This window comes from Macaca mulatta, chromosome 20 (genome assembly GCF_049350105.2).
Source record: "Macaca mulatta isolate MMU2019108-1 chromosome 20, T2T-MMU8v2.0, whole genome shotgun sequence".
Taxonomy (NCBI): Eukaryota; Metazoa; Chordata; class Mammalia; order Primates; family Cercopithecidae; genus Macaca; species Macaca mulatta.
In genome coordinates this window covers 28,537,741-28,551,165 of record NC_133425.1, presented here as the reverse complement: position 1 = coordinate 28,551,165, position 13,425 = coordinate 28,537,741, and the positions used below count along the sequence as shown (strand labels likewise).

The window sequence follows — 13,425 nt, the reverse complement described above, 5'->3', positions numbered from 1 at the left end:
CCTGCAGCCTCAGATGCAACCTGTGGAAGATGCGAGAGGAGGCCCAGGAGTCCGCCCGGCAGCGCCTTCCCTAGGGTGGGAGCGGGGACTCAGGCGCGGACGCTGCTGCCACCTAGTGGGAGAAGCCTGCTACTCCTCTCGGTTCCTAACCCCAGGGTAGTTCCCAGCTGAGCACTGAGGCAGGGTCGGGGGAGGATGGGGAGAGCCCTGTGCCCCTGGATCTGCGGACACGATGCGAGGGGGAGCCTCAGAGAGGAACCCCCAGCCCCCAGGAAGTGCGCATTGCCCACACTACATTTCCCCTCTGTGCCATGATTTCCTCCGGTGTATAAGGGAGGCAAGAGTACCTGATTCTGGGCTGGGCTTGGTGGCTCATGCCTGTAATCCCAACACTTTGGGAGGCCGAAGCGGACAGATCTTCTGAGTTCAGGAGTTCAAGACCAGCCTGGCCAACATGGTGAAACCCCATCTCTACTAAAAATACAAAAATTGGCCGGACAGTGGTGGTGCGTGTCTGTAATCCCACTATTCAGGAGTCTGAGGCAGGAGAATCGCTTGAACCCAGGAGATGGAGGTTGCAGTGAGCTGAGATTGTGCCTCTGCCCTCCAGTCTGGCCAACAGAGTGAAACTTCATCTCAAAAAAAAAAAAAAAATGGCCGGGCGCAGTGGTTCACGCCTGTAATCTCAGCACTTTGGGAGGTCGAGGCGGGCAGATCACGATGTCAGGAGATAGAGACCATCCTGGCTAACACCGTGAAACGCCGTCTCTACTAAAAGTACAAAAAAATTAGCCAGGCGTTTTGGTGGGCGCCTGTAGTCTCAGCTACTCGGGAGGCTGAGGCAGGAGAATGGCGCGAACCCGGGAGGCAGAGTTTGCAGTGAGCCGAGATCGTGCCACTGCACTCTAGCCTGGGCGATTGAGCAAGACCCCGTCTCAAAAACAAAAAAAAACAAAAAAAACAGAGTACCTGCCTCTGAGGGTCAGTGCAAGGGTAAATGAACCAATTTGTGCAAGGAACTTGGCCATAAATGGGGTCCAGCCAGCATAGTAATAGGTGTCAAATAAATGCTACCCACTGGGCATGGTGGCTAACGCCTGTAATCCCAGCACTTTGGGAGGCTGAAGCTGGAGGATCATCTGAGGCCAGGAGTTCGACACCAGCCTGGACAACATAACAAGACCTCGGCCGGGCGAGGTGGCTCAAGCCTGTAATCCCAGCACTTTGGGAGGCTGAGACGGGCGAATCACGAGGTCAGGCGATCAAGACCATCCTGGCTAACACGGTGAAACCCCGTCTCTACTAAAAAATACAAAAAACTAGCTGGGCGAGGTGGTGGGCGCCTGTAGTCCCAGCTACTTGGGATGCTGAGGCAGGAGAATGGCGTAAACCCGGGAGGCGGAGCTTGCAGTGAGCTGAGATCTGGCCACTGCACTCCAGCCTGGGCAACAGAGCGAGACTCCATCTCAAAAAAAAACAAAAAACAAAAAACAAAAAAACATAACAAGACCTCATCTCTACAAAAAATGCAAAGATTAGCCAGGCATGGTGGCACATGCTTGTGGTCCTAGCTACTCAGGAGGCTGACTTGGGAGGATCACTTGAGGCCAAGAGTTCCAGGCTGCAGTGATCATACCACTGTACTCCAGCCTGGGTGACAGAGTGAGACCCTGTCTCTGAAAAGACATAAAATAGGCCGGGCACTCTGGGAGGCCAAGGCAAGCAGATCACCTGAGGTGAGTAGTTCGAGACCAGCCTGACCAACACAGTGAAACCCTGTCTCTACCAAAAATACAAAAATTAGCCGGGTGTGGTGGCAGGCAGCTGTAATCCTAGCTACTCAGGAGGCTGAGGCAGGAGAATCACTTGAACCCGGGAGGCGGAGGCTGTAGTGAGCCAAGATCGTGCCACTGCACTCCTGCCTGGGTGACAGAGACCCTGTCTCCAAAAAAATGAAAATAAATAAAACAAATGCTACCTGTGGTTGATCCAAGGGGTAACTGGAGGTGTGTGGCCCGGTGCCACCACCCCAAATTGTGCCTGTTGTCTAAACGCAGCTTCCTTTAGTTCTGGCTTTCAGCAAGATGGCCCTGCCGCAGCCCTCCTCTTTGTAAACGCTGGGGCTGCCACCATTATGGCTTTATCATCAGCAACATTCCAGAGGATGAAGACTGGTCCCAATCTCTCCTCTCCTCTCCTCTTCTGATGAGGGTGAGGGATGGGGAAGGGGTCCCAGCTCCTAGCACTTCCTCCCCTCACCCCAGAGTGCCATCAGAACAGCTCTGGGCTGTGACATCACAGAGCCCCCACCTCATGATAGCAGTCATGAGGTTGTGGCCATGGGTGCTGGTGTGGGTGTGGCTGGCTGCAATAGGGGCCATAGACACTGGTGAGAAGCTGTCTTGGGAGCAGTGGGAAGGCAGGCAGCTCTGGGGGCATAAAGGGTGATGCCCACTTAGGGACTGGGAAGCCAACCCTGCACCTTCTCCTTTTCTCTCCACTCTTCTCTCCCATCCTGCTGGTCCCACCCACCCCCCGACAACCATGGGCCTTGTCGTGGTGCACCCAGCTGACCCTGAGGGAAATCAAGACCTTCCACAGCCTCCACAATAAGGCTGGGTGGTCTCATAGGGTCCCAAGCCAGCTTCAGCCTTCAGAGATAAAGGCAGGGGTCAGCTTGGCTGTTGTCACAGACTTTGCTTGGATCCTAGTACCCAGACCCAAGCGTGCCACGGCGTCAGCCCTAGGGACAGAGTCTCCGCGCTTCTTAGACAGGCCTGACTTCTTCGATTATCCAGACTCAGACCAAGCCAGGCTCCTGGCTGTGGCCCAGTTTATTGGAGAGAAACCCATCATGTTTGTTAACTCAGGTATGAACCAGCTAGAGAAGGGACCTCCCTCCCCGCCAGGGCCTGGAGGAGAGCAGCCCCTGACCCTTCCATTGGGCCATCAGAGGGGAATTAAGGGTCCTGCTTGTTTAGCAGGTTCCAGCCCCGGGCTCTTCCATCACATCCTGGTAGGCTTCCTGGTGGTGGTCGTCTTCTTTCTCCTTTTCCAGTTCTGCACCCACATGTAAGGCCTGCCCCCTTCCTCCAACCCCACCCACCACCACCTTCCTTGGGAGCAGCTGAAGAGCCCAGTTCTAGTGGGGCAGGGTGTGACCTCTCCCCTCTGATCTCCATGCCCCACAGAAACTTCCAGAAAGGGGCCTAAAGAGCCGGACAGGGGCCCCGGACTCAACCTGAGCACCCACACCTACCTCCTCTCCTGTCGATGAGCAAAAGTTCCCCACCTTTCTCCTCCCTGACTGCCCAGCGAGGAGCTGGGTATCCCACTCCCTGTGCGTTTCCCACAGCCCAAGCCCCCCACCTCCTCCCTTCCCAGCCCCAAAGAACTTGATGGTGAGGGCCTTGGTGGCGTTCACGCAGATCGTCTTTTATTAGCGGTCTGTAAAGCACCTCCCAGGGTCCCCCGACCCCAGATTGGAGGAAGCCTTGAGAGGTCAGTAGCACCAGGGACATGGCAGGGCCCGAGGGCGCGATGTGCAGCCGATGGTGAGGGACTGGGCGCCCTCGCCTGCCCCCGGGGTTGTCAGCACTGGGAAGGCTTGGGGGTAGCAGCCACCTCTCTCCCTCAACCCCTCAACCCAACAGACTAGTTCAAATTTGGGTAAATAAATAAAATAAATAAGATTCCTCAAGCTGGCCTACCCTGGAGAGGAGCCGTGGTTGCAGCTGGCCGCTCGGGAGGCCCGAGGGCCAGCCAGGTTAGTTGGGGCATCCTCTCCTCTCGGGTGATGGGGAGCCCTGGGGGGTGGCAGCAGAGGGGCTGGGATGGCCTTGGCAGAGGCGCCTCCCCACATTCTGACTCCTGGTCCCCTTGAAACCCTGTCGGTCTCCCTCCCCACAAGCCCTCCTGCCCTCAGTGGGTGGGAGGTGGTGCCCCCTCCCCTCCTCCCGCGCAGGGGTGTGCAGGAAGGGGGCACAGTAAGGAGAAGAGGTTCCCTCTCTCCCCTCACTCAGTCCCCGAGGTGTGGGGCCTCTTCCCTTTCAGGGTCATCGTCAGTCCTGGGGTTGTCCGGGCAAGAGGACCCCGGCTCCCACCCCCAGCCATCAGCCCCAGAGCCCTGTCTCCACGGGGGTGGGGGTGGGGAGGGGGAGGGTCCTGGTCCCCGGCCTCAGTCCTGGGCCTGGCAGGCCGGGGGTGGCCGGGAGCGGGGCCAGAAGAGGCGGCAGGCCCCGCGGCAGATGAGGAAGAACCAGTAGAGCTGAGGGGCCAGGAGCAGCGCAGCGCCCAGGTTGACGTGGGCGGGGATGGCCAGGGGCACGGCCAGCAGAGGCAGGCCGGCGTGGCGCCCGTAGGCCCAGTACAGGTAGGGGAAGAGCAGCACCCGGCAGCACAGGAAGCTGAGCAGCATCAGGGCCCCGTTCACCTTGTGCAGCAGCGTGTGCTGCTGCTTGTACTGAGGGAACACGGACACCGTGGCCGCCGCGGCAGAAGGGCTCGGCCCCCCTTGGCCCTCTCCCTGCCTCCCTGCAACCCTAGCAGGCAGCTCCTCCCAGACCGGACACTTTGCCAGGACACAAGCACGATCTCAAAAGGCAAGGGGTGAGGGGGGGAATGACGAAGGGGCCAGAGCCCTTGGCAGCAACCCTGAAGGTCCCTCCCTTACCCGTGCCCCCCCATCGGGCTCCCGCACCCTCCCGTGCTCACTCACCTGGATGAGGATCTTGCCAAGGCAGACGAAGGGTGTGCTGACCTCTGCCATCAACATGCAACCCAGAAAGAAGTCTCCCTTCCCCTGTCGCCACACCTGAGCACACAGGCAGGAAGGTGAGGAGCTGGGGCTCCCCCTGGGTTCTTAGGCAGCCCCCACCCTTCCTCTTTCCCCTCTGTCACTTTTGGAGATGCTTGACTCTGAATGTCAAAACACCTGGGTGCAGGGCTGGGCGCGGTGGTTCACGCCTGTAATCCCAGCACTTCGGGAGGCCGAGGTAGGTGGATCACGAGGTGAGGAGTTTGAGACCAGCCTGACCAACAGTAGAAACCCCGTCTCTACTAAAAATACCAAAAAAATTAGCCAGGCATGTTGGCGGGCACCTGTAATCCCCACTACTGGGGAGGCTGAGGTGGGAGAATCACTTGAACTCAGGAGGCGGAGGTTGCAGTGAGCCAAGATCACACCACTGCACTCCAGCCTGAGTGACACAGAGAGACTCCGTCTTGGAAAGAGAAAAAAGAGAAAGAACACCTGGGTGCGGGAGCAGGTGCATGACTTGGCTGCATCCCTCTCACAGTCCTGCAGAAAGACCGTGTTCCTTCTGTAACAGGTGAGGAAACTGAGGCTCAGAGATGTGCAACCACAGATCCAAAGTGCTGCAGCCGGGCACTGTCCAGCCCGGGGCCAGGCTGCCCCCACACCCTGGTGCCCCTGGGCTGGTGCTCAGTGAACCCTGCCTGTCCACAACTTTCCCTGGAAACGTGCTGGGTCTGCTTGGCTGCCAGTACCCAGACCCAGGGCTTCCCGGGTTCCTGCCAGCACCAGTGGGACCAAGGAGCAGGCCACCCACACCCCACCCGCCCAGCTCCCCGGGACTCACCACCGACAGCGGGAAGCACACCAGCACCATGGCGGCATGGTGGAGCACCATGAGGAACTCCTTGTGCAGGTAGCCACGCGCTATGGCCCACGTGCTGCCCGGGGCTCTGGCCACTCCGTCATCCCCTCCATGCCCTTTGACCTGGTGCTTGTGCCAGTGACAGAGAAACATGGCATAGATGTCGTAGATGAAGTAGGGCACAGCAAACTGCGTGTAGGCAGAGGACAGCCAGTGTCTGTTGGGCAGAGAGACAGGAGGGGGGAGGGGGTGGGTGGGTGTGGGGAGCAAGGAGGAAAGGGGACACCAGTGGGCGGGGGCAGATCTCAGGGGTTGGCACGGCAGCCCTGGACAGCAGTGGAGTCTCAGGTACAGATGAGGGATCCAGAGGGTAGAGGGTGAGAAACTTGCCCAAGCTCACGCAGTCACGCAGCTAGTAAGCGACGGTGCTGGCATTCAAATCTGTGGCCTCAGAACCCACCCATGTTCCTCTCTCTGCAGTAAAGTGGGGGGAAAAGAAAAGAACAGAAGATGCCCACAGACCAAATGGCACAGATAGAATGCCAAAATAAGCCCAGGCCAGGCAGGTGGGACCTTCCTTGCCGTGGTTATTTGTCCTAACCTTACCATGAGGTTAGGACCAGCAACAGCTGAATGGGTGAGAGTGCTGGAGAGAGAGGTCACAGGGGTGGACCCCCATTCCTGCCTCCTGAGGCAGGCGCTCTTCCAAACTTCCCGTGCATGCACTTATTTACCCCTCCCAAAACCCTGTAAAAGGTAGGTGTGGCCATAACCCCCACCGTACAGGTGAGGAAGTGAGTCACCGACGGGCTAGGTAACCTGGCCAAGGAAGGGACATGGGCAGTGGCTCCACAGCCCTCACTGCCATCCCCACTGTCCCCAGAAGGTCCAAGAGGCATCAGAGACAGGCCCTGTTGGCAAGTGAGGGGTCTTGTCAGCGCTGTTTGCCCTGCCCCAAAGTGACCCCATCTCTTTTCTGTTTTGTGTTGTTTCTCAGGGACAGCCAGGCATTAAGGGGAAAATGCAGAACAAAAGGAGCCAAGGACAGAGAAAGTTCCATGTACTTGGAGAGTAAACAAAAATGAGAAATGGATGAATAGACAAGACAGCATTTTTCTTCTGGAGTCAGCACATTGCCAGTTTCTCTTAAATCCTGTAGTCCCGAGACTGGTCTGGGGTGGGGGAGGAAGGTCAGAGAGGTAGGCCCCGGGGAGCTCGCCCCACATGGGGGAGGAGGGATGAAAGCAGAGTCAGCCAGAAGTTATCACCAAACATGAGGCATGTGGAGGGAGCTGTGGAGAAGTTGGGGCTGAGGCCTCTGAGGATGGGGAGCCTAAGGCAGGCAGCCTGTGAGTGGAGCCAGCCCATTCTCCAGCAGGGACGGTACCAGGGAAAAGGGAACCTGAGACTGTGATGCAGTGGTGTGGAGCTGCGGCCCAGAGGCAGGGGAAGATGAGAGGGGAGGAGCAGCTGCAGAGAATGCGAGGCAAGAACACAGGGAGAAAAGGTCCAAGTGGCCTGGAGGAGTCAGGGAAGGAAGCTGCCCACAATGCAGGCCCAGCAGAGGTGATGGGAGATGGGGCCCGCTGGGCTGGTGCAGGAGACCAGGAGGGGCCACCAGGCCCTGGGCTGTCATGTGAGGTGTTAAATCCCATCCCCACCCTCTTGGCAATTAGGTGCTCAGAAGTAGGAACAGCTGCTGCCCTGGATTAACCCGGATCCTCCCCACCTACCTGAGGATTAAAGCAGGGAGGAAGGACAGGAACAGACACAGGGGGCCTGGGGAGCAGGGGGGGTGCAGAAACCAAAAGGTGACCTCTGCATGTGAAGGCTGGGGAGGAAGTGCTGGATCCCAGGCTCGGCTTGGAGAAGGGGTGGGGAGGGGCGGGCAGAGGCCAAGAAGCAGCCAAGTCCCTGGGCAGGGTGTGAAGAAAGAGTTAAGCCAAGAACTGTCCTCTGCAGCTGCCACTTAACTCAATTCCTCTCGATGAAGCCCTTCCAGGAAGGGCGGCTGCCTCACCACAGAAGAGGCAACTCATCTTCGGAAAAAGAGGAGGCAAACAGAAACAGGGCACCCCCCGTCAGAAGCGTCCAGAGAATGTCCCCTGGGACTCAGGGGCTGCCACAGAAGGGAAGTGGCGCTGAAAGCTACGAAGCGGGTGTTGTGGGCACCTCCAAGGCAACTTGCAATGGGCCACCCATGAGTCACCTAGGGCGGTCGTCAGCACCACGGACAGGGCCCCTCTCCTCTCCGTCCTCCGCCTCCTGCCCGCACACCTCTGGGCCTTTTTGGCAAGCACCAGACACTGCAGCAGCTGCCTGGCCACATTTTGGCCTCTTCGCCCTCATCCCCTCCTGCACTGCCTGGCCGTGTGTGGCCTTGTGTGTGTCATCTTTCTCCTCTCCTCTCCCTCACGCATGGAGTGGGTGCCAGATGCCTGGATTCTGGGAGGGCCTGAGGGGTGAGCCCGGCATGAGGAGGGGGCACCCCATCTGGGTGCTGGAGGGAAATGGGATCTGCCTCCTGGGGTGGAAGGCAGGGAAGAGGTGGGGAACCCACGACAACACAGGAGACCTGGAAGCCAACTAGGAAGCGCTTTGAGGATCCTCTGTGATCCCCGCTCCTTCTCCCCCTGGTTCTGACCTTTAAGGACAGGACGGGATAAATTTATCCCTGGGTGTTGAGTTGCAGTTATTGCAGTGAACTTGCTCAGGTCTAAGTTAAGGGCTTGGGGACCACGGACAGAGTTCCCTCCAAGATGTGGGGTCTTCCAGGGTTATGTGTACACACCAACCACTGGCACCTGGGCAGGGGGGTTCTCGCGGCACTTACTGGTCATCGATGATGTGCTTGCAGGAGGTGGAGACGATGTAGCCGGCAGTGGAGGCCATGATGGCCTGGACAGAGGACACCAGCCTGGGGGAGAGAGGGAGGCGTGCTAGAAGGGCAGAAGGGAAGAGGCGTGTGCCTTGATTTCTCCTCGTTGCTAGTCTAGCGACTGCACTTTGCATTCAGCCACTTCTCTGACCAGTCCTTGCCCGCCTTCTCCCAAGGCTGGGCTGCCTGAAATGTGCCCCACCACAGGCACCTCACGGCTCTCTGGTCTGCTCGGCTGCTGTTCCTCGGTCCACCCCACTCCTTGCCACCTTCTCCCTTCCCCATTTGTGGAAACTGAGTCTCCCTCTTCTCGGGGCGGCAGGGTGTCCGTCCTGAGGTGAGACCCCACTAAGAGTGAGCTGCTGATCCGGACCTCTCCCCACGAGGGGAGCCTGGGCCAGTTCTTGCCCCATTCAGCTGCCCAGTCATGACGCGGGCCTCACTCTGGACCCTTTGTGACCCCCGAGCTCCCCAATCACTCTCCCACTGTCTCCTGACTGCCACTAGCCTCCACTCTGCACTCTGGCCCTGTTCTAGGGGTATACAGTTGCACCATCCACTCCTCCATCCCTGGCCCCCAAACACTCGCCCTGAATGACACCTAGCTGTCTGGCCCTGGCCTCGATCCCTAATGTCTTACAGGAATGTCTTCACTGCATGCCGGCCCTGTTTTGGAGGGTGGGAGGGTGTACCGGGAAGAAGAGAGAGGCAGGCTGAACACTAGTAGACCAGATGGCAGGGCTGGACGAGGTCTCCCAGGACAGTGAGCAAGGCAGGCAGTGAGGAGAGAGGAAGCCTAGGGATAAAGCCCCCAACCCCCATAGGAACTCCCAATACCCAGCCACTGAGGGTCCAGAGAAGTGCCAGGTCCTTTCCATTCCCTGAGAAGCCCAAGAAGCAGAGAGGAGCTGAGGGGAAGGAAAGTGGTTTACCTGGCTGAGACAATGACCGCGTCGGCCTCCTCCCAGCGCAGCTGGGGCAGCCGCTGGAGCGTATTCTTGGAGAGGAGGAAGAGTCCAGGGAACACCACCCCCCCGGCCACCATCGGGGTCAGCATGGTGGCTGAGGACTTGGGCAGGGAGGCAGGCGGGCCGTGAAGGGTCAGGGAGGCTGAGCGGAAGGAGTTAGGGGTGGAGAAGGGACGCCAAGCCCGGGAAGGAGGGAGAAAACGATGGGAAGGGGCACAAAGGGGACAGGGCGGCGACGGGATGGGGCCAGAGAGTCCAATGAAACTGGGGAGTCAGGAGGGGGCCAGTTGAGCAGAGACGGGGGAGGGGAGGATGGGAGAAGGGGAGCAGGAGCAGGCCAGTGAGGGATGGGGAGAGGCGAGGAGGGGATGGCTTGGTGAAGGACAGAGAGGAAGAGGGGACAGGAGGAGGATGCAAATGGGGGAGGGGAGGGAGCCACCAGGCAGGTGGGGAGGGGAGGCTTACGTGAGAGGCTGGGAGGGCTCGAGGAGGCGGGGAGGGGGTGGGGGTGGGTCTGGGTGCCAGCCCCAAAGGAAGGAGGCAGGCAGGAGGGAGCGGAGGAGCAGGCAGCAGGGAGCGGAGGAGTAGCCGGGCAAGCGGTCAGCGGTCACCACCGCTCTCCCAGCTCCACTGCCTCCTCTCGCTGCCGCCCCGGTCCCCGCCACCCGGCACAGACACCGCACATGGCATCATAGAGACTCCGTGCCCAGCCCCCTGCCCCCTCGGTGGGGAGGGGGAGGGGGAGGGGAAGTGACCAGCTTGGGGAGGGCGGGGGAGGGGCAGGGAAATGATGGCACCGACCAGACACCGAGAAACCGGACCTGCAGCGGCGTCTCCCCATGCAGCTCTGAGCCACAGCCTCGGCTGCGACAGAGATGGGGGGAGCAGAGAAAGAGGGAGGGGGAGGCCCTTAAAGGAACAGCAGCTGCGGCGGCACAGGGGGCTGCTGGGGACAGGGGCCAGCTCTTCTCTTGGGGAGGAAGGGGGCTTAGGGCTCCTTGGCCAGCTGGGAGGGGGCCCTGAGCCCCCACAGGGGCCTGACCCTGTTTCCCATCAGCACTTTGCAAATGCCTGGCATCTCCTCCCTCGCCAAGCCATCCCTCTGGGGCCTGCCCCGGGTCCCAGCTTTGGGTGCCCACTCCAGCGAAAGACAGGCTTCCCCAGGAGAGGGAGCGGGAGCAAGTGGTGCTTTCTCAGAAGGAAGACTGAAGGAGGGGATGGGAGGAAAAATATCTCAACACAGTATCCTCAGACCCAGAGGCTCCCTCACCCTATGGTCGGGAAGGAAGCTGACATTGGCCAGAGGGGGCACCTGACTGTGCCGCAGGGCTGCCCATGTCCCGTCTGCTGCAGGAGCTCCGAGGGCGCTGTGCCTGTCCTTCCCACAGGGCCAGCAACGATCCTGAGGCTCCCTGAGGTCACCCAGTTCAGAAGTGGCAGAGCCCTCTCATTGCAGGTGTCGGAGGGGCAGGGAGTGGAAGAAGGGGGGAGTGGGGGGGCGGGGGGCCACTGCCTCTCAGGAAGCCCCAGGGAGCCCTAGGATGCCCAGGCCCTATTCTTCAGACAGCCAGCCCCTCCTGACCGCCCCTAAATTCCTACCGCTCTCTAGGAGCTCCTAACTTCCCTTCCTCTGCAACTTCCACAAACAGCCTAGTTTCAGAGTGGGAAAGTACTGCGGGGTGGGCTGGTGCAAGCTCCTCACTGGCCCATAAAGAAAGTGAGGCCTGGGGACTGGGCCAGGGTCGCGCTGTGGGACTGGAGCCAGAGGCACTGCCTCCTTTGACTTCTGCCCTCCCACCTGATCCCAACTGTCCTGTGGACTTCAGCATGACAAGGGCCTGTTATGCAAACTCCTTTGGTCTCCAAGCTCAATAATCAACCCTGTGGTTTGCCTTTCTCTGCCAGAGCCCACTCCTCGCCTCCCCAGAAGAAAAGCCGGGGACTGGGATTTGCTGTTTTGTGCTGCCCTCTAGCGGCGATCTGTAGGAAAGCACCCAGGAAGTCTCAGGCCCATTTGGAGCCGGTTTTAGAGACAATAGCGGACCTAGCTCCTGCCCTCAGCCCTTCACTGGAGGGGGAAAGGGGATCCAGCTCTCTGAGTTTCTACTACATGCTGGGCATAGTACCAGGTGATTTCTACTGATTCTTATTTGGTATCCCTGTTTTATAGAAGAAACAGGTTTAGAAATCTTGTGGGTTTTGTTTTGTTTTGTTTTTTTGAGATAGGGTCTCATTCTCTCCCCCAGGCTGGAGTACAGTGGCACGATCATGGCTCACTGCAACCTCAACCTCCCCAGGCTCAAATGATCCTCATGCCTCAGCCTCCCGAGTAGCTGGGACTACGGGCGCACACCACCATGCCCAGGTAATTTTTGTATTTTTTGTAGAGATGAAGTTTCGCCATGTTGGCCAGGCTGGTCTCAAATTCCTGGGCTCAAGCAATCCACCCACCTCTGCCTCCCAACATGCTGATATTACAGGTGGGAGCCACCATGCCCAGAGGAAAGCTGGGTTTCTTTTTTTTTTTTTTTTTTTGAGACGGAGTCTTGCTCTGTTGCCCAGGCCGGAGTGCAGTGGCGAGATCTCAGCTCACTGCAAGCTCCACCTCCCGGGTTTATGCCATTCTCCTGGCTCAGCCTCCCCAGTAGCTGGGACTACAGGCGCCCGCCACCTCACCCGGCTAGTTTTTTTGTATTTTTTAGTAGAGACGGGGTTTCACCGTGTTAGCCAGGATGGTCTCGATCTCCTGACCTCGTGATCCGCCCATCTCGGCCTCCCAAAGTGCTGGGATTACAGGCGTGAGCCACCGCGCCCGGCCAAGAAAGCTGGGTTTCAAACCCATGGTTGTGGCTGGGCGCGGTGTCTCACGCCTGTAATCCCAGCACTTTGGGAGGCCAAGGCTGACGGAGCATGAGATCAGGAGATCGAGACCATCCTGGCTAACACGGTGAAACCCCATCTCTTCTAAAAATACAATAATTAGTCAGGTGTGGTGGCGGGCGCCTGTAGTCCCAGCTACTTGGGAGGCTGAGGCAGGAGAATCGCTTGAACCCAGGAGGCGGAGGTTGCCGTGAGCTGAGATGGTGCCATTGCACTCCAGCCTGGGCGACAGAGTGAGACTCCATCTCAAAAGAAAACAAAAAACAAAAAAATCATAGTTGCATAACCCCAAAGCCACACATGAGCAAAACTGCAAAAAGGACTGAGGTTGAGGAGGCTGGGTGATGGGCGGCCACCGTAACTACTCAAGATTGAGGACTACAAAGCTGGTCACGGGACTGTGGTTTCACTTCAGATGAGTAGAGACAGGCTTTTTTGTCTGCCAGGAAATCCATGTAGACACCCTAGTAAAATCTGTGTTCCATGTACCGCCTCCCGCTCCTATGGTTTGCTGATAGTGCGCTTTTATGGTAAGCTTTGTCACACAGGTCATAGATCTGCAGCCCAAGGGCCCAACCCAGCCCACAGACATGTTTTGTTTGGCCAGTATGCAGTTGTCAGTATAGTAGTTCTTAAATAAGCTCTTAGTTACTTATCAGTATTCAAGAATTGGGAGAGGCTGAGCGTGGTGGCTCACGCCTATAATCCTAGCACTTTGGGAGGCCGAGGTGGGCAGATCACCTGAGATCAGGAGTTTGAGACCAGCCTGGCCAACATGGTGAAACCCCATCTCTACTAAAAATACAAAAATTAGCCAGATGTAGTGGCGCACACCTGTAATACCAGCTACTCGGGAGGCTGAAGCAGGAATGTTGCTTGAACTTGGGAGGTGGAGGTTACAGTGAGCCACGACTGAGCCACTGAACTCCAGCCTGGGTAACAGAGTGAGATTCTGTCTCAAAAAAAAGAATAAAAAGAACTGGGAGGAAGCCCACCACAATGACATGCACCTGTAGTCTCAGCTACTCAGGAGGCCGAGGCAGGAGGATCACTTGAGCCCAGGAGTTCAAGACCAGCCTGG

At 58.3% G+C, this 13,425-nt stretch overlaps 2 protein-coding genes across 9 annotated transcripts in view; one reads left to right on the top strand and one right to left on the bottom strand.

The window, feature by feature from the left end:
- Positions 1-2,182: 2,182 nt before the first annotated feature.
- C6H16orf92 (chromosome 6 C16orf92 homolog) lies at positions 2,183-3,700 on the top strand. 2 transcript variants are annotated; one of them, XM_077983828.1, is made up of 4 exons: positions 2,183-2,389; positions 2,632-2,870; positions 2,985-3,072; positions 3,192-3,700. In XM_077983828.1, exons 1-4 carry the CDS (start codon positions 2,340-2,342, stop codon positions 3,211-3,213), a joined length of 399 nt encoding a protein of 132 aa, XP_077839954.1. In that variant the 5' UTR covers positions 2,183-2,339; the 3' UTR covers positions 3,214-3,700.
- TLCD3B (TLC domain containing 3B) overlaps positions 3,415-13,425 on the bottom strand; it is a 34,936-nt gene continuing 24,925 nt past the window's right edge. For 3 of the 7 annotated variants that reach the window (XM_077983824.1, XM_077983823.1, XM_015139856.3), the window contains 4 exons: positions 8,452-8,535; positions 5,601-5,835; positions 4,718-4,813; positions 3,415-4,462 (listed from right to left, as the gene is read on the bottom strand). In XM_077983824.1, coding sequence (XP_077839950.1) covers positions 4,178-4,462; positions 4,718-4,813; positions 5,601-5,835; positions 8,452-8,535 — 700 coding nt within the window. In that variant the 3' untranslated portion in view covers positions 3,415-4,177. 7 annotated transcript variants of the gene reach the window in all.

What these genes read in the sequence shown, in the direction of transcription:
- C6H16orf92 (XM_077983828.1), top strand. Translation starts at nt 2,340, where the DNA reads ATGGGTGCTGGTGTGGGTGTGGCTGGCTGCAATAGGGGCCATAGACAC. An exon ending in CATCATGTTTGTTAACTCAG is followed by an intron (nt 2,871 to 2,984) that starts GTATGAACCAGC and finishes CTTGTTTAGCAG; the next exon opens with GTTCCAGCCCCGGGCTCTTC. An exon ending in TTCCAGTTCTGCACCCACAT is followed by an intron (nt 3,073 to 3,191) that starts GTAAGGCCTGCC and finishes CATGCCCCACAG; the next exon opens with AAACTTCCAGAAAGGGGCCT.